This window comes from Monopterus albus, unplaced genomic scaffold, assembly GCF_001952655.1.
Source record: "Monopterus albus unplaced genomic scaffold, M_albus_1.0 scaffold119.1, whole genome shotgun sequence".
Lineage (NCBI taxonomy): Eukaryota > Metazoa > Chordata > Actinopteri > Synbranchiformes > Synbranchidae > Monopterus > Monopterus albus.
The window spans coordinates 905,328-929,176 of NW_018127999.1; the positions used below are offsets into that span (position 1 = coordinate 905,328).

At 41.6% G+C, this 23,849-nt stretch overlaps 1 protein-coding gene across 2 annotated transcripts in view; it reads left to right on the top strand.

Moving 5' to 3' along the window:
* Positions 1-23,849, top strand: part of jade2 (jade family PHD finger 2) — a 148,175-nt gene that overhangs the window by 105,192 nt on the left and 19,134 nt on the right. For both annotated transcript variants that reach the window (XM_020611973.1, XM_020611974.1), the window contains exon 11: positions 17,515-17,632. In XM_020611973.1, the coding sequence (XP_020467629.1) occupies positions 17,515-17,632 (118 nt within the window). The remainder of the gene's footprint in view (positions 1-17,514; positions 17,633-23,849) is intronic.

A 23,849-nucleotide genomic window follows, 5' to 3' on the forward strand; every position in this document is an offset into this window, starting at 1 on the left:
TGCAGGGCGGAGGCTCAGGGTTTGTAAGCACAGACGGAGAGGAGAAGGACTGGACTTTAGAGTTTAAGATTGGGGCTAAAGAGTGAAGGAGGTGTACTGAATCCCAGGAAAGAGGCAACCACTCAGTGAAAATGCCAGGGCTCAGCCTGGGACAGGAGATGGGGGAGCTGAGGCTGTCGGGTCGAAAGCAGGTGTGACACAATCTCTTTTCCTTACTCATTTCCTCTCATGTGTTTTCACTACTTGAGTCAAACAATTGCTGTTAGTCTTTTCCCTCCCGTCAGTGCCTCGGTTCTCCAGTCAAGGCTGGCAAAGCGTCCGATGGCACGGTGCCATTCTGTGCCCTGCCCTCTGCTCTCTCTCATAAGAGAGACTTGGCAGCACACTTGGCCCAGCAGGTCAGCAATCCCACACCCAGGAGGCCCTCGCAGCCAAAGAGAACAGTACACTTATGAAACAGTCAGCTTAAGGAAGGGGAGAGCAAGGGAAAGATTTAACATGTGTTTCCTATATCTTCTTTCACTGCTGAGCACTCACAAGCAGAGATGGTGCGGGGGGGTATTTCTGGAAAAGGGAGAGAAAAGATGAAACCTGAGAGCGAGACAGTTTTTTGGCAATCATGCTGTACAAAGGCAGATCTGAACAGGGACAGCACCTCGAGCCTTTAGCTTCAGGTTTATGAGCAGTTGGGTGGAAGAGCACTGACATCTGTCAGGTAAACAGGAAAACCCACTGGCTTGTTTTACTTGTCTACAGGCTGCACAGATCTGCATTCTGTCTGAAGGGAGCACAGAGGAGTGCTGAAGCAAAATAAAGAATGAGAAGAAAATATGTGTACACAAGCTTGTGACCAGCCGTTTGCTGGCTTGGACTCAGTGCAGTGAAAGGTTAAACAGAACTTTCCACATCAGATGAGGCTTGCTTGTATCTTTATCATCTCTGACTACCATTATCTATGGGTTTCTTACAGTTTTTGCAGTCTGTGCTGACTCACATCCACAATTCATGAATGCCAAGTGACACTATGACCCAGCATAAAAATCATCCAGTTCCTTTTATTTTATCAAAAGATTGTTTGCGGTGAGAACCACACAAATCCCTTGGAGTCTTCTGACTTTCATTTTGTTTTCTTAAGTCATCTCTGTTCTACACAATTATCCAAGGAACTCATTATGTAGTACTGCAAGCCATTTGTCAGGTTTTATGGCTCTGACCTGTGTACAGTGTACTTTTAGCTACATGAGAGTTTCATTTAGTCTCAAGTTTCAGCTTTCAGTAACAATAATTTTAATAAAAGTCATCACAATAGCAAATACTACACTACCAAATACAACAAAAAACCTTTTACTCTATTTAGTTTTTGTGAAAATTGTGTTTTATACAAAGAAGCAAAACAAAACAAAACCTTGTTATATTAAATTTGAAAATGCTTTTCAACACATTGTCAATAAAAAATGTTAAACCTAAGCTGTAGTTGAGTTCATGCTGGAATAAAATAATGCAATGCGCCGGTGATTAAAGCGTTTTTCTTTTTAGATGATAAACAAACGCATATGGTCAAACATTTCATAAAAGTCTAACACTTCACTTCATTATCTACATAAAAGTCCCTTAATATAATCTGAGGATCCTCTCAGCACCTGAATTTACTCTGTCTCAGATTTTTCTTAAATAATGAGCAATATTAAAAATTGTTTTGGTTTTGCTTCTTGTGGTTACCTGTTCTATAACATTACACCTTAATCTTACTAAAGAACTTGTGGGAATTCACACAAAACACATTAAAACAAGAAATAACAACTGAAGAGAGGCCAAGATATCCTGACTATGGTCACTGGTTAATGCCTGTGTCCTTCAAAATCTATAAACCTATACACTACTCTGTTATGCAAGTGTGTAGTCTCAGACTTAAAGTTTTTCCCAAGCTGCAGAAGATGTTGTACAGCTTTTTCCTCTTTACTCCACAACTTGTCCCTCAGCCTGTAGCTTCTCCTCAAAGTCATTTGTTGAATTGTAGCCAGCGTGCTCAGTTCAGTTGAAGCAAAAATAACAGACAAAGTGAAACATGAACAAAGGAGGGTGTTGCAGGCACTGATGAATATGTCATTTAACTTTGCTTTTTCAGGTCTTTTCTTGTCATTGCAGTCATCACTCCTCCACCTCCCTACCACCCCTGTGCATCAGACACCCACCTAGTCGCGCATGTGGCGTCTCAGCTGTTACACAACATTAGGTAGGGTCAGGGAGAGGACAGAGACATGGAAAGAGCAGCGCACTGTCTCTGCGCTGTGCCTGCTTGGTTATGAGATCCCTCAGTCTTAGACACACACACACAGCTCTGTCTTTGTATTAGTTACATTATGGGGACTGAAACCTGTTAACATGCTCACATTGTGGGGACCAGCGTTAGGGTCAGGGTTAGGTTAGGGTAAGTCCACAGGAAATGAATATAAGTCAATGTAAAGTCCCCACAAGGAATGAAAAACACACAGCTCTGCTCCAAACCTAACACTGGCTCACCACACACAGCCCCTTCTTCTGCTGTCTCTTTCCAAGATGCTTCAATGTACCAAGAAATCCAAGACAAGGGGCTTTTCTGTCCTCGACCACTGGTTACCATTACATCTCAACACTTAATAGTCACTGTAAGTGTTTTACCAGCTGCCCATCATTTTTCTTTGGATTTGTAAAGTAACTTCATTCTTTTCCTTCTGTCTCACTTTTTCTCTCTCTCCACTATTTCTCTCTCTGTCACCCCCCGTTCTCTCCCTATTTCTCTCTGTGAATGTCCTCACCATCCCACTGCCCCTCTGATACGAGCTCTCTAGGATGAAATAAATATGAGGCAGTCGAGGTATAAATATGTATAGCAGCTTTAGCTGTGTTATTCTGTGTGACAATGTGTTGTTGCACTGTGTGCGTGCTTGTGTACACATGTAAAGTGTGTGTGTTGGGGGTGTATGTTTTCAGACCTTGGCGAGTGCGAGTGCCAGGGCTGCTGCAGATATAAATAATTCACTGGAAGGTAAACCTTAAATTCACATGACTTTGATAAGACAATACGAGTCAACTCACACACACACACACACACACTACCTGGCAATGAGCACGTGTGTGGTCATGTGCAAATAAATGCATGGATGTACATGTAGTAATCATCCATGAGAAGGCACACAGACACACACTTGTGCAAACATGCTGTATATTCATGTATTCATTATGTATATTCATTAAACTAATTAATGCTGACACACTCTGATAAGCTTACATGCAACCTTAAATCAGAAATGCTCATTCAAACATACACTTATACATCCATATACTGAACACACATAAATGATGTACACATTCCAGTAAATCACAAAAGGCTTTACTGTATTATATACAGTATATTACTGCTGTACGTGGCTGTTGCTACAGTTAGGGTTACCATTCGGGTCTATTTCTGGTTGTGTGCATGTATGAAAGTGTGTGCACTTTTGTGTTCGGTCATGTCAACCGTCTCGCCTTATACACTGATAGGGTTCCTTCAATAAGTAATGAGAGTGATATGAGGGCCTCCCAGTTGACCGAGGCCTTTAATATTTTACGGTAGGGACTCTCAGACGACACTGCCACAGCTCAACTGTAAAATCTCACTTCACCACTCTCCAAGATCCAATTTTAATGCCGGCCTCTGAGAGCATGTCAGTGCAGTCAATTCAAACAGTGCTTCATACAAGCTTTTTTTAATTCTGTGCATGTAATATTAAAAGCTACTGCACAATGTTTGTGTGAAAGTCTAAGTATGGAGGCTTTGTTTGAGCTTCAGGTGCTAATTTGACATGAGTGTGAAGCTGTAAATGGGACCGGTGCCTGTTGGCAGTCAACAACCCTGATATATATCTGCTGATTAACTGGTTCGTCTTAGTGCTTCTCTGCTGTTTTTTTTACTCTGTCAAAGGTAGATTTGCCATGCATGAACACCCTGCTCCACAGCCACACAGCTACACACTTTCACACATGGAGGCTAATTGGTACAACCACAGACTAATCTGTTGACCAGTGAGCAGCCTCGCTCAACAGCACATCAGCAGTGGGGAAAAAAATGGAGGGGCAAGTATCTTATCGTTTATGTCGGCCTCGAGATGCCCAGAAACACCAGACGTAAAGTTAGCAGTAACATCACCTGCTGGATATGAGTGAATTGAGCAAGACGTCAGATTAATTAGCCGTTAAAGAGCAAATCTCGCTGTTCTGCTTTTAGTCCTTTGTGACTTGTTCAACAAACACTTACACAACAAAATCACCAGAAGAGAATCTAATAAAGACAGGAAGCAGTTACTTGGCTGGTAATAACAAGAGAAGCCATGAGTTCATCAGCTCAACCAAACATCTTGTCCCCACTGGACGTTGGTCTTAGATGTTTTGCTGTAAACAGCTGGAAGGATGAATATTAACTGACTATGTGCACTGTCAAACACACAGTCCATCTAAAACTATTGTGTGTATAGGTATTTTTGCTAACATTCTTTATCTTTCACAGTGGTAATTCATAAAATGTTTAAAATTACTGAAGTGTTTTTGGTATGCTACCCTTCATTTGGAAATCCAGATGTGTGAAGAGTAAATCTTGCAGAACAGCTCAGCAGGGCATCAGACAAAGCAAGCTGTCCACTGGACATTCTTGTCTCAAACAGTTACTGCTAGACATAATGATTTAGTGTTTTACTGCTATATTACACCTGGTGTGTGTTTAGTGTGTGTATTTTCCTTTCCACTACATTGTGCACAAGGAAACCACTGCCTTCATAGTGAGGACAGATCTGATTTGTTTGATTCCTTTTGATTCCTTTTGATTTTATTTTTAAGTTAAACTTCTAATAGTAGTCAAAATCCAGTAAACTATAATTACATTTTTCCATAATAACAGCTGCAGAATTATAGTTTAAATTTACATTTAACTGCATTCAGTGTCCAGTTTAATTATTAATGACACAGGCGACGTACCTCAGTGATGTTATTATGGTTGCATCAGGCATATATTGGTAGTTTTGTGGGCGGTTTTGTGACACTGCATTGACCAGGCATTTATGAGCAGATCGAGGTTTATTTGTTGGAATATCAAGTGCTTTATGCCTGTAAAAGTAGGCTTTTATAAGATGTTTTACAGTTTGTATATTAAGCTTATTTTTCTCAGGGTGTGATAGCAGTTAGGTGAAGATGACAGATTATAGTCATACAGTGCCTGGTGGACCAAATTGGTAATGTCACTAGTGTTTTTTTCAGTCAGTGCAGGAGCATGAAGTAAGACAGGTGGTTTCCTGTGGCCTAGCTTTGCTTGTTGGCATGTTTTTCAGTGCATTTGTGTCCTGATTTTTTGAATGTAGATGCCAAAGACGTTCTGACACTTGTCTCCAATGACTCATCAGTAGCTGAAAAGAAAACCTCTTCTACAAACTGAGGTCTGGTTGTCACTGCTTTGCTGTTCTGTGGTCCAACATGTGTTGTGAATTCACCTCTTTGGTTAGCAACCGTCACTGCATTGTTATAACTGAGTGGGCTCATACCAAACCGTTACATCAGATAGACTGAGTGACTGACAGTGCTGCCACCCTGTCAGGCGGCTGTGGCTCAGGGAGGGTAGAGCAGTTTTCTCCCAGTCAGAAGGTTGGTGGTTTGATTTCCAGTCTCCTCGGTCCACACGTCCAAGTGTTCTTGGGCAAGACACTGAACCCCTAGTTGCCCCTGGTGGCCTGACAGTCCTACCATCAGTAGGAAATTTCCCCATTGGGATTAATAATGTGTAATAAATAAAATGAAATGTGCCATGCTCGATGCCATGTTAAACATCACTCCTCTGATGCTGGTATCCCTATTCAGGATAAGCGGTACAGATAATGGATGGATGGACTTCAAAGCAAATTTCTATTCTAGTCTGCTGGGATGCTGACAGACCAGCATCTTAATATGATCCCCTGATCCTCTTGCTGTTATGATCAGAGCAAACCAGACTCTCTGGCAGCATTTCCACCCTGCTGGCCTGAACTGTTCTCTTTCAGCAGGGAAGTTTGTCCTCAGTCTGTAAATCCACAGTACAGTAAATTGAAACTAATTGGAAAGTTACAAAGACTATAGTCAGCTGGGCCCTCCCTGCTAGCACCCAAAATCCATCACTTCCCTAACCGAGTTCCACCGTAAAGCTCTGAGCGTGGTTTCACCAATGTTTCCCCATGCTATCGTTTTGTTCCAGCCAGGCTCTCAAACCATTATGGAATAAAGCGTCCCTGCTGAGCACCCTGTAGCATCTGCAAACACATTCCTCAGACCTCCACTTACCCGTGGCTGGCTGGGCAATAAAACATAGCCAATTAGGCTTTACTCCTCACTGTGTGAAGCCCTGCTCCTGCTGCTGAGTGTGATTTGAGTCAGAATAACTTCCTCCCTGACTTCCCCTCCTGAGAAGTGGTGGATGGAGTGGAACCACTGTACTCCACCTGCCAAGCAGTGAGAAGCTTCTCTGGAGGTAGCAACGCCACATTTGTTCTTTAGCGCTGTATCAATTTTTGCCTCATTGGCCTCAAGTCTTCATTTCTGTGCAGTGCAGGAGAGACTGTAGGAGTCCTGTAGGATCTGTGTTCACTTAGAAATATTTAACTTTAGATGATTTTAATTGTTAACATTGTTAACATGCAACTACTGTACTGTCAATCTACTCTGAAGTCTTTTTTTTGTACAGAGACTTGTTTCTGGTGTCTAGAAAAATGGGCTGCTCGAAATTGTTCATGTTCATCGGCATCTTTATCATAGGGCAAATGCAAACCTCTTTTTTTTTTTCTTTTAATAGTGACGATTCAGCAGACGCAAAATGATGCACTCCCTTTTGGCAGCAGTTTTCATTTCTGCTGGATAAATCACGTGACCTGATTAGGACCAACGGCCTGTCACTGTTGCCCCCCTATTGGGTGAGCAGTATATTGCATTTACCAAGACTCAAGCTATCCACTGCTTACGTACTGCTTGCTTATGACGCTTGCATTTCTGTAGTTTGCGAAGACTCTCAAACAGTCCTTACAGGTAAATAGCAGCATGATCACCACTGAAGAGGATGATGCAAGGTTAAGAATGTGCTATTCTCGTTATTTCTCTCAGATTTAAATACCTAAAACCTCTTGACTGTAATTGGACATGTGCACACACTAATAACCATTTTATATTTGTGCATATTTTATCGCTTGTACACATTGAAGCACTGTGTGAAGCCTTCCCACCAGCTCACTTGATTTTCATTTCAAAGTGGCTGTTGCTGCTTGTCATTCTCCTCTTTTAAAAAATAAGGCCCCTCTGATTTTTTCCATTCATCTATCAAAATTGTGGAGTATTTTGCACTTTCTAAAACCAGCAAATTCACTTTGATAGCAAGTCAGCTAACATGGAGAAAAGTAGATTTGGATTGCACTTTATTCGAGACCCACAGTCCACAGAATAGAATGGTTTAAAACTGAAACAACAGACTAAAAAGTTATATTTAGTGGAATAATAACACATAAAATATACAGTATGTTCTGTGACTAAAATACATCACGTTCATCTAAATCTGACCTGGTTGAACTCAATACAGCCTGTAATGACAATCTGATTTGTTTATGGCAGGCCCAGATAGCCACTGTTTAACTTTACACAGTAATTGTGTGCAGAGTGCCACTGGCCACCAGCAGAAGACTATATTGACAGTACTGGGGATTCCTCAAGGAACTGTGGTACAAAGGACTAGAAATTTCCGAGAGCTCAGACCAGTCGCTTCTTTAATCCTTTCAGGGCTTATGCATGCTGCATACAAGACGGCCAATCCATGTTGTCTGGATACATTGTCAAGTGAGATTTTGGAGACAGTTTAATCCCTCCCCAAATCCTGTTTTGTTTGCTGATATGAAACAGTTTGTTCAATAAAAGCTCAAACCAATGGAGACGAGGGCTTTGCAGTAATAAGGTTTTCATGACCGGGATTTGATCTTTAAATATTTGTTATTAGGCCTGATGTGGTGTGTATACAATTTACTCTCGTTTTAATTAAACTGTGCGAGTGTGTGTGTGTCTGCCTGTTTGTTGCTTTGTCTCTTTTCCTCCATCTTTTTCTCTCTTTTCCCCTTTAATCTGTACATGGACAGTGCATAAGGAGGGAGGGAGATGGAAGGTAGAGAGTCTGTTGGAGAGGAAAAGAGGACAGAGGAGCTGACAGGGGTGAAACAGTGAAGTGAAGTGAGAAGGAGAGTATGCAGCTGGATGGGGGAGGACACAGGACAAAGTGAGGATGGCTGTAGATTTTCAAAAGTAGAGAGGGAGACGAGCAGTGCACATTGAAAAAGAAAAGAGAAGTGTACGACCATAGAGGAATGAGTGGCGAGACAGGGGCTGAATGTGTCACGCGGTTTATTTAGAGTTTATTGTTTTGGCAAAGATCCAGACTCCCTCCCCAGGCTCCTCCAGCAGGCATGTTAGTTTGCAAATGTGTGTTCACCTGGATGCATAGATGCAGTCCTACTGTACACTTAATATGAAAATGTTCAGACGAATTGTCACACCTACACAGATTTAAAAAGTTATATTAAAAAAATCCAGAGTAAGACCCTTAAATCCATGTAGATACATTTGAGGAAAACACACACAGCCAAAAACTGCACATCTGAGCTCTGATTGGAGGATGATGTTGCCATGGATCCTAGATGGGCGTGGCTACAGTGTCACCGACTGACTAGCAGGAGCTAATAAATCATGTAGTGTGTGTGTGTGTGTGTGTGTGTGTGTGTATGTGTTTGATGGCTGTGTGTGCTGCACATCCGGGAGGTTTCACAAAGCCCAATCTAGCTGCAGCAGCCTCCACCGTCTGTCTGTGTGTCTGACCCACTTTCCAGTCTTTCCTTCCTTTTCTTCTTCCTTTGCTGCTGCCCCCTATTTTTTCTTCTCTCCTCCCAGTCCTTCCTTCCCTCCTCCTTGCATTTTTCAAATGCTCTTACTATGATCCTCTGTCCACCTATGTTCTTGGTCTCCCTTCAACACACCCTCTCCCTCCTTCTCTGTTTGTTTATCCTTCTTTCACTGACTGTCTCTCTGGATGGCTACCTGTCTTCCAGCTGATCTGTCTTTGCCTGTAGTATGTAGACTTTCTTGTGGGCTATTCATGACTTATCATTTTTTAAAAACCTTTATCAACCCGATATTTCATAACCCAGTCATTCTCACCTTCAGCTTCAGGTTTAATGAAACTAGTTCTGCTGCTGCTGTGGAAACATAAGTAGCAGACTCATAACCTACTTTAGGTTTCTATTGATGACACTGTGACAGTAAGGGCCGCCACATGCTCATTGCAGAGGGTGCCTCAAACCTCCCACATGCTATCAAAACCCACAGTAATCGTGTCACTATGCAAGCACACAGGCCTTGTCATCCTTTGAAACTCTGCGGGCGAGGACGCACAGCTCCTACTGATTGGCTCGGTAGTATCATGTGACCTCAGCACTACATATAAACAAATATGGATGGTGTGGGGGTGCTTAACAAATGGCTTGATTCAATGCAGTAAATCATGAAATCGATCTGCAGACATACGAAATGACTTTAATGCAGCACCCTCCGCATCTTATCATCTTTGCTCATCGGTTTCACAAGTTTAATGAACTGTCCATCTTCTCTCCACGTCTGGTTCAGAGGACGAACAGTGAATACAACAAACAAAACAACTCCTTTTTCTTCTTGGCACCTAGAATTGCGTTCCCTCTACAGTGCCAAAGTCCAGTAGCAACTCCGCAAAGCCTTGTGCTGCAATTATGACCACATTGATGGTTGCATGTGGCGTGCAGAGAACAAAACATGAAAATCTTATTGCCTTTGTTAACCACAGACCTTATTTCAGGCATCTAACCAAAAACCCATTCAAAAAAACCCACTGACTTGGGGGCGAGGGAACCCGTTCTTGGTTTTAAGACTCACTGCTACGGTGCTCACGTTACGTACATTATGGTCCAGGTAGCTGATCATATCTGAAGATCATTATAAATCACAGCACAGATATGTGTGGTCCTGCTGCCAAGACTTGCATTCATGACTGCTGTTATTTCAGCCCACAGTCTGTTTATGTTGTAGGGACTTGTAGCAACTTTGGCAAGGAAAAGAAAGGCAAGTTTGTATAACGCTTTACATATGGAAGGAGAAATACTCAATGAAAAAATAATGCATCACAGCTAAGATAATGCCTCAGCTTTGATTAAAAAGCTGCACTTAACAGAAACTTCTTTAGCTTTAGTTTGACAGCATTTAAAAGTCAAGGAGAGCTCACTTCAGTTTGATCCAGATGTGTGCAGATATGTGCTGCATAAAACTAAAGGACCAGAGACGTCTGGAGCATCTGTAACACAACACCAGATCAGAGATGGCTCTAAACCATTTTTTCGCCTCATAATATTGTTTCAAAATCGATTATTTGACACACAAATAGCCAAAGCAGCAGTTTGAGAATTGAAGCAGTGTGTTCAGCTTCTGTGTTGCGTTGTGAATCAGCTGCAGCAAACAAGATATAAGGCTGTGAGTTTGAGTTGCTTGCAGATGGATTTGATTATCTACTGACAGAGCCAGGCTAACTGTTTCCCCCTGTTACAAGTCTTTACGCTGAGTTAAGCTAAGCTACAGTACAGACATGAGAAGGGTATCACTGTTCTCATGTGACTTTCGACAAGAAGGCGTGTTCCCAAAATATCAAACTATGCCTTTATGAAGGTCTTGTTAGGGATGTTCTGTCGCCAGCTTCTTTTTGCAGATGTGGTTCCAGGTGTGGGCTGACTGTGAACCTTTCTTCTTTGGCACCAGAAGTGATCATTTCAGCCTCTTTGTTGCATTGAAGGAACTGAAGGAGCAATTCGTCTTTTAATTTAAATGACACTGTAATCATTGGTGCCACTAGTGTCCTCCTTCACTCTTATTTGGGAAACCAGGCTGAGAATGTCACTTTTGAAAAGAAGCTAGGCAGTGACTCACAGATCAGACAGTTCCTTGTTTGTGTCTTTCACCACTAGCTGCCTCTCACTTTGTTATTAGGTTAGCAACAAACTGCGGAAGCAGATCAATATTCTGATAAGTAATTAGTTGCCTCTTCACCACAGGTCTGTGTCATATGGCATCACTACAACACTGATGGCGTTACATGTCTATGTTAACACTAGTGTCTGTCTCTTTTTATTTTCACTCATAAATGCATCATGTGACAGATGAGGATGTGTGGGAGTTACCTGCTGTAACTGTCCCTGCTGGATCGGGAATAGGAATTCTGACATGTTGCACAGGCCTTTTGCTTTGACAGTGCATGTCACTGGGATGTTTTGGCTTGTGAAGGAGAGCCTTTAAAGGTTTTTAATAACATCAGGTGAAGTCTTGTGGAAACGTCTTTGCCTCCTGGACATTCCAGTCCAAATCAAGCATACATCTAAATTCTGGTGTGAAGAAAATGCTGGTTGTTATGTTGCTTTTTTTTTGGCTACAAGGGGAAGAACAGCCAAATTTGGGGATCACAGTAAGCATATATTTGGTAATTTACTGGTCATAAGACATCCACAAATCTGGGGTCTGCTTTTGCCCAAAAGTTCCTTATGCATCTAGCCTTTATCAACTGTTGTTTTAAGCCTTTAAATGACTGTTTTTCTGGACAAAGCAGGTTCTAACTACAGGTTGAAGTCTGGTCATTTTTAAATCTAAAATACACAGTTACATTACCAGTCAAAAGTTTTGGCACAGTTTCCCATTGAACTGAATGCATCCAGACTTTTGACTGATATGGAGATTTTGCAAAGTTCTTACCAAACTTGCTTGTTTACACATCCAACAGAAACAACACAACATTAATTTGAAGTTGTGTTTGTGGCCATATGACACATCTAAGCGCAGTGTTGGCTCCCATTTTAGCTCTGTTTTGGTATCTACCAGCTCCTGAGGGAAATACAGTAGGTGGCACAGCTGCTTCTCTAACAAGCTGCCTGCATTGAGGTGCACGCTCCAGTTTAATTATTCCAGGTGAGACTGGCTTGTTTGTAATTAACCCAGGCTCTCCATACTGGGTTTGGGTGATACTGGGCCAATTGAAAATCAATAATGTTGATCTTTAGCTAGCTGCTTCCTGACAGTGGCGCCTTTGTGTTTCAGGGCCAGTGAACAGTCGATGGTTCTCATTAGTAGGCAGCACAGGTTTGTACACTGAGAGCTGAGGGAGTCGGATCAATATCGGCGTGAGCTAGAAGTTAGTTGCAATGAAGAAGGAAAAAGACTGACTGCTCTGCGCTCTCTGACTTTATGGTATAACTCATTGGCAAAATAAAAATCTGTATTTTAATTCTTGCATTGGTTTGTTTTCTCTCACTGTCTTTACTGTGTCTCTTCTCAGTGCTGTCCCTCCTAGTGTGTGTTTACAGGGATTTACCACATGTGCGTCACATATCACTTAAGTCAATACCACGAAATCTATTTCAGACAAAGACATGCACTTTCCTTTATCTGTCTCCATTTCTCAGACAAATACAGACAGACACATGTTCCAGTTTCCTCCAGACTGACACACACACACGTCCGTTGGGTTTTTATCTCCATCTCAGAGATCAGTTTGGGAATTAGTTCTGACGCAGCTCTTGCATTTCCGCTTGGCTCAGCACACACATAGACACACGCTGTCTTTCTCAGACCTTTCTCTCTCTGTCACTGTGCACACTTTGTACTTCTATCTTTGTAAATGGCAAATGGACTTGTACTTGTATAGCACTGAAGTGCACTCAAAGCGCTTTAGCACTATTTCCCTGTTCACCCATTCCTTCTCACAAACATTCAGTGACATACTGCGTTCCCTAGCCCTTAGCCTCAGCTTAACCATCACAACTAAATGCGTAACTCTAAACATAACACTAAACCAGATTCTCACCTGGATCGTAAAACCAGGTCTGAACCCTCAGATAGCTCTTTGAATGGGTGTCAAAGTGTGAACTAGACACATATATGCTCACTTTTCCAAAATGTCTTCACTTCTCTAACTTCACTAAAGCTCACACTGGTCCTCACAGGGACAGCGATGCAAATACAGTGCAACTCATTCACTTTCCCTTGTTTTCACACGCACATACACACACACACACACACACACACACACACGCACACACACAAACAGGGCATGGTCCATTCCTGCCAAACACCTGTTGATGTAATTTGTGGTTGATGACAGCCAGTGCTCTGCTGACTGTTCTGTGTGCGTGTGTGTACGCGCACATGGGAGAAAGAGAGAGAGAAAGATAAACAGTCAGCAAGTGACTCACCACTCATAAGCATATAGTTTGTGTATGATTCTTTGTGTGTTGAGCTGAGAATCCACACTCGCAGAGAGATATGGACAGTGTGCACGACAGGCGTTGGCTCTGCTCAGCACAGTTAATACACTTCTAATGCTGATCATCTCCAGCGTATCAGGTCATGGATAGATGAGAAAGAAAGGAGGTGGGTTCAGGGATTAAGGGAGGATAGAGGATAGATGAGCCAATACCAGGAGTAGCAGATGGATGCATACAGATTTCTGCTGCTTCTTGTTGTCTTGCATTCTCTATTTAAAAAAAAAAAGATAGATGTTGCATTGATGGATTTATTTTGCTGATTTAGTTTTACAACCTGTGCTTTCAGTCACCTCTTTGGTGCACCTGCTGAATGCAAATTATCTGCCAAATCCAATTTCTGCCAGCCAGATTAATGAATCTCACGTCCACAGATACTGTATGTCATACTGACTTTGGCATAGCCAGAGGGTACAGAAATGGCCATGAGCAAGCAGATCTCTCACCAGCCAAGACAGAAAGATTTGGATAAACAGAGGCGATATTGTCTGCACGGTCATTTCATGTTCCGTGTATGAACATATTCACAAGCGTTCTCTATTTTCAGATTAAACCCTTGTAACCAAAAAGGCATATTTCACTTCAGGCAGATATCCAAAGACAAATAATCACTCCTGATTGCCAGGCTTATAAAAATATTGATACTTTTATAATCATGTTTCTTTATCAGAGGATAAACAGTGAAATCTTGTCCGCGCCTCCATTCCGTTTCTTTGCTTTGCTTTCATTGGCTCTCCCTCAAAGAGACACTGGATTTAACTGTCAAACTGTTTTTGGTGCCAAGTCATGTCAGACACATTTAACCTACCACATGTCGTCAGATTTTGTCTATGGGTGAACATGTCTAAATGAGGCGGATAAAAATGGAGCAGTGTTGTGTTTGTTGATTTTGAGATGGACAGCTGCTCAGGATGAATGAACAGGCTCCGACAGACTGGAAAAAGACAGATGGAGTTAAAGAGGAGTGAAATAACGGACTGAAGTGCAGATGTGTAGACAAGATAAGAGGTTTCAGTAGAGATGGGAGGATTAAATTGTGGAGGAAAGAATAACGGAGGGAGTTGGTAAAGGTTCGCACAGAAACTGTGCCGAAACACAGAAGAGTTCTGTTCACTCCAAAAAAATCTATATTAAATACAAGTGTTATTATTACACAACAAATTAACACAGCACTTCTTTCACAGATTCGAGATGAATGAACAGAAGTGTGTTATTTGTTGTTCATGTTTCAGCTTCATCTTCCAACAAAAATGACATTGGTTTGGTTCATTTTCAGTCTGCTGAAATAAGAAACGGAAAATGACCGCACTGCTACTTAGTGCTTAAGACAGTTTTTCCATATTCACAGTTTGGAGGACAGAGAGAAAGATAGTCAGTGAAATGTGCAGATGAAGTACCAGGGGATAAAGGAGAAAACAAAAACAGCAAGGTTCAATTTCCCCTCTTTATGTGTCGTTCATCCTCTTCTTCTCCTCCCATCCTGTTCTCCCCTGTCATGTGTCCAGGCAGAGGTAGTTGCTTTTGAGAACAGCACACACACACACACACACACACACACACACACGCACAGTGTCCTAATCAAAGCCAGGCTCTGCACATTGTGTCCCAGTTGAGAAGCTATTTTTATCTGCAGCACCATGGGCAGATAACATCAGAACAAGCTAAAAGCTATAATTACTGCCTTGCTGTTATATGCCTCTGCCATCCAGGTCACAGTGATGTTGACCTTAGACAACTAAAGTTCACCCTTGAGTTCAAGTGGAGATTTGTGCCGAATTTGAAAAAGTGAGGAAACAGAGCAGTAGAACGTGAGAAATAACATATAGTCTGGTTAACAAGAAGCAATTCATCAGCAGGACACAATGCTATTGAAACAATGTAGTAAAAATAATAATAATACTAATAAAGAGAAAAGATAATGACTTAGTAACTCAAAATAATGAGATACTTTCTCAATGCTTTGACTTAGGCCTGTCTTTTGGAAGTAGTGTGCACAAGCTTTCTGTCATTGGACTGACTTCCTGTTGTGGGCACTGTCATATTATTTACTGTAGGTTAGAATGTGATGTTTCTGTTGCTGGTTGTTGCGTCTGAGGTTATACCCTATCAATATATCCATGTACAGTAGCCCATCATGTACTGGCCTCAGTCCGAGGGCAAATGTTGTGGACATCTGCCAAATATCAAGTCCAGTTTGATAGTTATTTCCCTGCAGTAAATGATGATTAAATGTGTATCTGCCACATTGAAATAGCAGCTGAAATGATTTTACTTAATGTGACAGATCATATTTTTCAACTCAAGCTGCTACTACTATCCAAACACTGGCGGTACTGTTTCACCTACATACATACTGTCCACTACAAGTAGCTCCGGTCTGTGACATGGTTTCATGTTGTGTTCCCATCAGTGTAATATTTTTCTGTTATATGACTTTATATTTGTATTCCCTTGCTTGTTCTTCCTCTTGAATACCTGAATCTGCACACATACTCATGGATACAGTATGGCTAGAGATACATCATTGCTGATTTACTATTGTGAGAGAAATCCAGTTGGCAGAGATCCAGTTTCTGGCTTGTTAGTTTGCAAAGTGCTCTGGTTTGGACCCAATTAGTTTCTCTTCCTGCCTCTCTCCCTCTCCATTTACTTTGTTATACTGGCTGTGTTGGATGTGGAGTGTAGTGTATCCAGATCTGTACACAGACTGGAAATCTTCACAACCTGCTACCCACAGTATACTGTATACTATACACTGACACAAAACGGACAGGATAAATTATTTGTCTCATACATTAATGTCATTGTCTGTTCCAGCTCATAGCTGTTTGCTTTGAACTCCACATACAACAGTGCCTATGAGCACATTAAGTAGCTGTAATCCGTTACTGTGGTGGACATGATGCTGTAAAAACATTTAGAGGGTAGGGATACAGGCTGTACAGTGCTGCTCTGACTCTCACTTAGCTTTATTAGCCTGAGCTGCCAGAGTCATATCAGCTCAGGTTATACTTCCACAGTCTGGCGTAGATGGCTAATGACAAAAATATCTCTATGGCATATATCTCTATGGTGCTGTAGCAAAACGTAGGTGGGACACGATCTGTAACCAGCATTATTTTAGGAATGCCTGTCTGAGATGTGCACCGGGACCCCTATAATTATCTCAGCTCTTGGAGTATCCTGGTTTCAGGAACCTGAATAAGAAGAGCTTTATTTTATTGTCATCATGACACATAGAACGAAATTTTGTTTGGAGCTGAGGGGCCCGGGCCACTGCGTGCATACACGCCGCCATCACAGGCAACTTGGGGGGTTCAGTGTCTTGCCCGAGGACACTTCGACACGTGGACCGTAGGCACCAAGATTCAAACCTCCAACCTTCCGGTTGGGAGACGACTACTCTACCCACTGCAGCACTGTCAGACAGCATGGTGGAGCAGGATGACATGACAACTCTTGAATTCAGTTTATTGGCAGGAAACAGAAAGTCGCCTCTGATCTCTTACCTCTGATTATCTTATCACTGGATGCACATAAACCTCTGACGTTACATATTGATGCACTGATTTATTTATTTTTATCTTGTGATGGGATTTTTGTCAGGGTAAATAGTGATTAATTCACTTGTACAGAGTCAGCTATGCTGTTATTTTGACACGTTTTTTTGTTCCAGTTTGGACTACTATAGGAAAGAACAGAACTCTAGAGTAGACCGAAAAAGACACACTCTAATCCAGCAGACACAGACTAACATCTACCTGAAAAAGTCTTTTTGTCATCTCCAGATCCTGATGAAAACAGTCTTGCACTTTAAATATCACTGTGTATATATATTCTTTATTCACCATCTAGTTACTAACTTAGTGTCTGCTACTTGGTGCTATGCAGGAAGTCTACAGTGGGCTAACGGTATCAGACCTGGTTTGCCAAAATAGCTGCATTATTCTTCTGTCCTTTGTGTATTTGTTGAGCTGTAGAGTTTGGTTTGTGTATTTGTTGTGACACAACTGGACATCAGCTGTTCTGGTGGCACCCGGTGGCCCAACACCTTACTAAGAAGCTTTATGTTAGGCTTTTGTTTGTCCCTGCTAAATCATGACAACGATATTGTCTTGTGTTTCAGGTGCGTAACCTGTGTTACATGGTGACACGGAGGGAGAAAATGAAACACACCCTGTGCGACCTCCAGGAGAAGATCTTCCACCTGCAGATACAGCTGCTGGAAGAGGACATGGCTGGAGGTGAGACAGAGGAAACACAAGTGTGTCTGTCGTTACTGCTCTAACTTATAATGTAAAAAACTGCTACCTTTCACCCACTCTCGCACTACAGCCATGGCTGCCAACACACACTCTGTCGACTCAAAAAAGAAAAGAAAAAAAAGACATTTGGAAAGCTCAAGTGTGTGACAGTTACAGCCAAACCCTTGTTGACTGAGCGTGGTGGGTGGACAGTTTCGGCAATGGCCTGTCATCATTTTTTCACAGTAGGCCACACTTGACACCTTCAGAGCAAAGAACACTGGAATAATAGTTGAGCCAGATATCGTGGCACACACTATCCACATAAACGGAGCTCGATTTCCTATCTACTCTACACAGATGACTGACCTCGATGCATTTCATGCAGCTGCTCTGTGGTGGAGAACAGGGAGGATGGACCAGGCTGTGTTGGCAAGCTATCATCTTAGTGGGGTACCAGGTTAAATCTAGTACCTTTGTAGCTTTAATCTTTTAAAATTTCCACTTATAGTCGGCCATATTTAACTTTAACATTCTGGAATTGTATGCATTTTTGTCAGTTCACCTGGAGTAGTTTCAATAGTGGTTATAATAACAGTGAATAAAACTTGCCTTTCTAACTGTTACACTGACAAAGCAGAGACAAAACAGAGGCAAGGAGACAACAGTAATAGTTAAAAAGCTTAAAATAGTATATGAACAGTAACATTTTAAACAGTGTGCATTTTGCTATAAAAACAGCTTTTCAGAAGAGCTCTGCACTCATGCTCTTCCTGACTGCTGGTCCTCACTGTGGCGGTTCCAGAGCCTCAGGACTCTGCACCTTTTGACTCCAATCTAACACATCTAGTAAGACTAAGTCTAAGGATCTTAGCGAAGGCCTGGATATAGAGGCAGAGGTAGACAAGCAGCGCTCCTGCTGGTAAATCTGTGTATAACATTGTATAACATAATTTACAAAACGTAACCTTTCCAGTGACGTTTAGTGGGCTGGACTGTGCTTTTATTGGCACAACAAACTGAGATGTAGGAAAAGCAGAAAATAAAAGCTGCCAGCCTCTGCTCCATGAAAGCAATTTTGACTAAATATTCACTATTATTAAATCCATGATTAATTTTTGATCATTTTTGACCAATTTGTCAACACAGAACGGACAGGGGATCGCTAAAGAGCTGAGGGTCAACCGCCAACCCACCTGTCTCTTGCTAACTTGATACTATGTTTTCTGGCCTCTTCTTTGTAAACTAATTAAATGATTTGATTTGATTTATTCTTTCAAGCATGTAAAGACAGTTGATATGTCAACACACATAATTTTACACATATCCAACAAATGCTAATCCAATATCAATGTGCTTATACCTAGTACATGCTTGAATGGAGTAGGAAGAAGTCAGACTTATCTAGTCCTACCCCATGACATCATCTTACCATCATTGGTTTGCAAGCAGTAAATGATTCTCTTCTACACCACACAAGTAATATACAAAAAAAAATTATAACAGTGTTAACATTCTTACATAATTACATTCTTAAATACTTATCTTCTACACCACACAAGTAATATACTAAAGAATTATTACAAAGTGTTAACATTCTTACCCCACACCCACAATGTTCCATCTAATTAATCATTAAGCCTGTTCTTGCATATATCTTGATTGACACATACCTTTATATTTATGTTTAAACTCGTCAATTCTAGTACTATTTTTTATGTCCACACTTAAATTATTCCATAGTTTTACCCCACTTATGGAAATACAGAATCTTTTTTTGGTTGTACCTATAGCATGAATTTTAAAATTTAACTGACCACTTAAATTGTATCCCCCTTCCCTTTCATTAAATGATGTATTTCTTCTGATTAGAAATCATTGAGATTGATTATTTCGATCATAAGCTACAATCATGAGATTGATTATTTCGATCATAAGCTAGCAAACCATTCTTGCTGGGTTTAGCTAACTACTCCACAAAGCAGTTTCCTGTCCACACTGTGGATGCCGTGCAGGAGCTCACTACTGTTATTTATCACAGCCCGTCTCATAACCATTTTCAGACTGCAGCTTTGACACTGAATACCTTCCACAATCACACAGACTCTCTTCATCTGTCCGAGGGGATGACCGTCAACCGCCATCTGAATAAGTGCAACGCATAAATCAGCTGCTGGATTTGTCAATGTTCACAGGGTCAACAGCTCATGAATGTAACCAGAGGCCTGGAACTGAAGAGACTGACAAGTTAGCAGTTAAAACATTTCTGAATTTGACTGAGAGACATGGAAATCGTAAAAAGCAGGTTCGAGTTTGTCCCGTTTCTTTGAACCAGCCATTACGGTGGCAGCTGCATTTTGTTCCAGCTGAAGTCAGTCAAAGGCTGAGACACACAAGGGAGCTGCCACAGTCACATCTCGAAGAGAGAAAAAACTAAGAATCCCAAACGCTGTCCATCACTTATTGACTATGTTTTAGTCCTAACGCCATACAAATGGTCCCGTGGATATACTGTATACTCCAGGCTATATGCTGTCACACAGTAAAAAGCTGCTAATCAGAGGACACCTACCAAACACTCGAGCAGGCAACCAGATTAGGGTGAATGAATTAATACATACATGTGATACTGAACTCTTTCAACTGTAAACAAATAGTACCTATATTTAAAGCGCCAGTATCTTGTGACATTAGCACATTATTTTAGAAATGAGCCTCATATTACACAGTGTAGATTATAGGATTTAAAAACATTTAAAATGGTATAAAAATGGGCAAAAATCCTCCAAAGAAACAAAGGCTGACATTGAATTCCCATTGGCTGCCAGACTTCCAGTCTGTTGTACAGAATGGAGATGATGAAAAACTGTGGTTGTTGAGTTGATGTGAAGTATAATTGTTAAGAAATGATGCTGGCCCTGCATTCCTCTCGGATCATGTTAATGAGCCCTGTTAGTTCTACTAGTCGTGACCTGCAGCTGTCATGGTGATGACAGTGAAAGCTTGTTGTCATGGTAATACCAGTGATGTCTTGCCGGCGTGGTAATGATAGTGAACTGTTGTCAGCCTGCCCCTGTGGCTATGTTGTGCTGTGTGTGTGTAGTTAGCGCTCAGTTTGTGGAGCCCGTCGTGCTGCACACGTCCGTGCACTCAGCTAAATCTTACAAACGCTGTTGCGCTAACTCACTGTGGGCCTCACTAATATGCGCACACTCCCAAAGGCACACATGCACACACAGACACACAAACATGCAGTGCAGAGCTCCTGACTCAGCAGATTGCTGCCATTGGGTACCAGGAGCTGCGCTGCTGGCACTAAACGACCGTATCTATTCACACTGCCACAGGAGTTAGATTAGAGAGGATGGTGTGTGTGAGGGAGAGAGAGAGAGCATCAGAGAGTGAAGGATGAGGTTGTCTGCTATAATGATTTGCCGTGGCCCTCACCTTGTATCTCCCTTTTTTCACTGCCTTATCTATTCTTTGGTTTCCGCTCTTCTTTTCTGTTTATCTGCTTCTTCAATCTGTTTTCTCCACCTGCTTCTCTCTCTGTCTCTCATTTTCGTGTCCTCTAAGGGTTATATTTTCCATGTGTTTCTCCATGGGTGTCTCATCCAACACCCTGTTTTAGACAGTCCATTAGTTGTTTGTTTTTCTTTCATCATTCTGGCCATGCAAGCTGATTTTGTGAGACTATTTGGCACGAAGTAACATTAAAAGTAACTGAAAACACCGCTTAAATATGAGTTGTTCAGAAAATCTTATAAACCGACTGTGTTTAAAGTAGGGTGCAAAAAAGAAGTAAAACAAAAATGGATCAATTCTGTGTTACAGTGATTAAAACCAACTGGTTTTTCTGTTTGCTCAGTCATTAGTTTTACTTGCACTCCATTCAGCTGCCTCTGAACAGGTGGAATACAATAAGCTGAATGTGTTAGATATGTGTCTCAACACAATGAACAAGCACACACTTAGATTAAAAAATATTAATAGATTAAAAATGCAGGTTGTGGTTTTATTTGACAGTGTTTATTTTATTTGCGCTGACAGCCAAATCTAGGCACCACAGAAAGGTTGGACAACTGAATTTCAGAAACCTGAAGACACCCTCCACCAGTAGCACTATCCGTTCTCCCCTCGTCTCTCTTGGGCTCGTTTCCATGTAGAAGGGGCACACATCCTCTACCCACCTAAAACAGAACCACTACCCTCTGTCCATCTGTCTGTCTCTCATAGCACTTCATGTGACATGTTCCGCACTCTGTCTGCCAGTCTGCCGGTCTGTCTGCCGTGTTTATCTGCCTGTCTGTCATGTTGTGGGCTGCTCTCGTCATGCTATGTGAATGCTAGCATGTTGCCAGCAAGGCGGACAAGCAGGCAGTGTCCCTGGAGTTCCACAGGCAGAGCAAGAAGCACAGAGGAAGTAAACGTCCTCCAGTAATATTAACTCATACAGTGGTAAAACTAACTGTAGCAAACATCCATTTTCAAGAAAGAACAATATCAAAAACATTTTGAATAGTAAAATAATTGTTAGGGTTTACTCTAGCAGAGTTAACAAGTCCTCATACACAAGTGTCAAAATAAAACTACTTGGCTAAGGTGGAAAAATATCTCGTTCAGCGTTGTCAAGGACTTTGTTCACTATGAAATGACCAGAACTGGTGCACGCTCAAAGTAAAAGCTGCTTCTGTTCAGACCACACAGTTTAAGCCTGATGGCTGTAGAGTGTAGAAAACCAAACTAGCCATCAGACAAGACAACTGATCATTTTATATCTTGTATGTGCAGATTCTCAGTCATCCAGGTCATAGTAAGCTGAAAAAACTGACCGATGCTGCATTTGGGACACCTCACAACATTCCGACACAACGTTTGGCAATTTAGGTTTGACTTGAATTGTCTCTCAACACCAGTGTTACCAAGCTGAGGCTATGAATTTAATGTGGACAGCTTTTTAAACCGGTGGTGAAACCATCTTAATTTTATCTAAAGCATCTAAAAAGCATTCAGTGTGCCATGATGTTTTCCATGAAAGGAGTCGTGACGTAATATGAACCCTTATTACTCCTGTGTACAAAACCTTGAGATAACAGTCGCTATCATTGTTAAAACCTGATGGTGAAACCAGGTTTTGTTATTAGTTATTATTGTTCCAGTTTGTTTTTACTGTTTTCAGTATCTAGTAGACAGTGGTTTTTCCCCTTTGGAGAAAACATATTGATCCACATAAAAAAAAAAAAATTACAGGTTCGGTTGCATTCTGTAGGTGGGACTTTTTCTTGAAAGCACACAGACACACATTGTTATGCACGAACTGTACTACATTAACATTCTGGCTCAAACTGAACTGTGACAAGCTGACAGTGGTTAGTATTGGCCTCTCTGATCTGATCTCAGAAGGTGTGTGTGTAGGAGAGTGAGGAAGACAGAGAGAATAAGGACGGAGTAAGAGGAGGATGGGAAGGGACAAGAAGGTAATGGGATAAAAGAAGGAGTAGAAGAAGAGAGGCAAGCAGGAGAACGTGAGTCTGAGAGGACTAAGGGGAGAGTGGAGAGAGGGGAGAAACAAAAATTTTCTCACATGTACTAATGAGCTTAGGTAAGAAATGGGACACAGTGGCTTTGCACACACGGACACACAAACAGACCTTGAGAGGGGAAATTAATCACACACTTCAAAAAGACGAATCCCCTGATGCTGCTGCACCTTCTAAACAAGAGGGTGGAGGAGGGTTGGAGGGAGGGATAATATTGCAGAGATGGAGAGAGGCAACGGCAGAATGTAAAGACAAAGGAGGGGGAAAAGCACAAATCTGACAAAATGCATTTAAAAAGGTTTCCACTGCTGGTAGTTAGATTTGTGCTGAGATTACAACCTGCAGGGGGAAAGCTTTCAGGGGTGTCCTTGAAAACCCAAAAACTTAGTTTTCCTCCTTTTCTGAGCTGTAGAACTTATAAAAGAACAAGATCAGATTAGAGAAACAGAAGAAATGGTCCTGGGAGATCAGAGGATAAGATGGTCCTCCTGTCAAAACAAAAAGAAGAAATTACAATTTAGGAGCTGTGTGAAGAATTCCCTCTGGGAGCTCCCTCAAAGATCCCCTGGCATTAATGGCCTCCGCAATTTCAGCAAAAGCCATAAAATAAATTGGAAAAAAGGGGGAGAGAGAGATCTAGTAGATGTACCAGCACTTTCCTAAAAATCCTCTGCTTA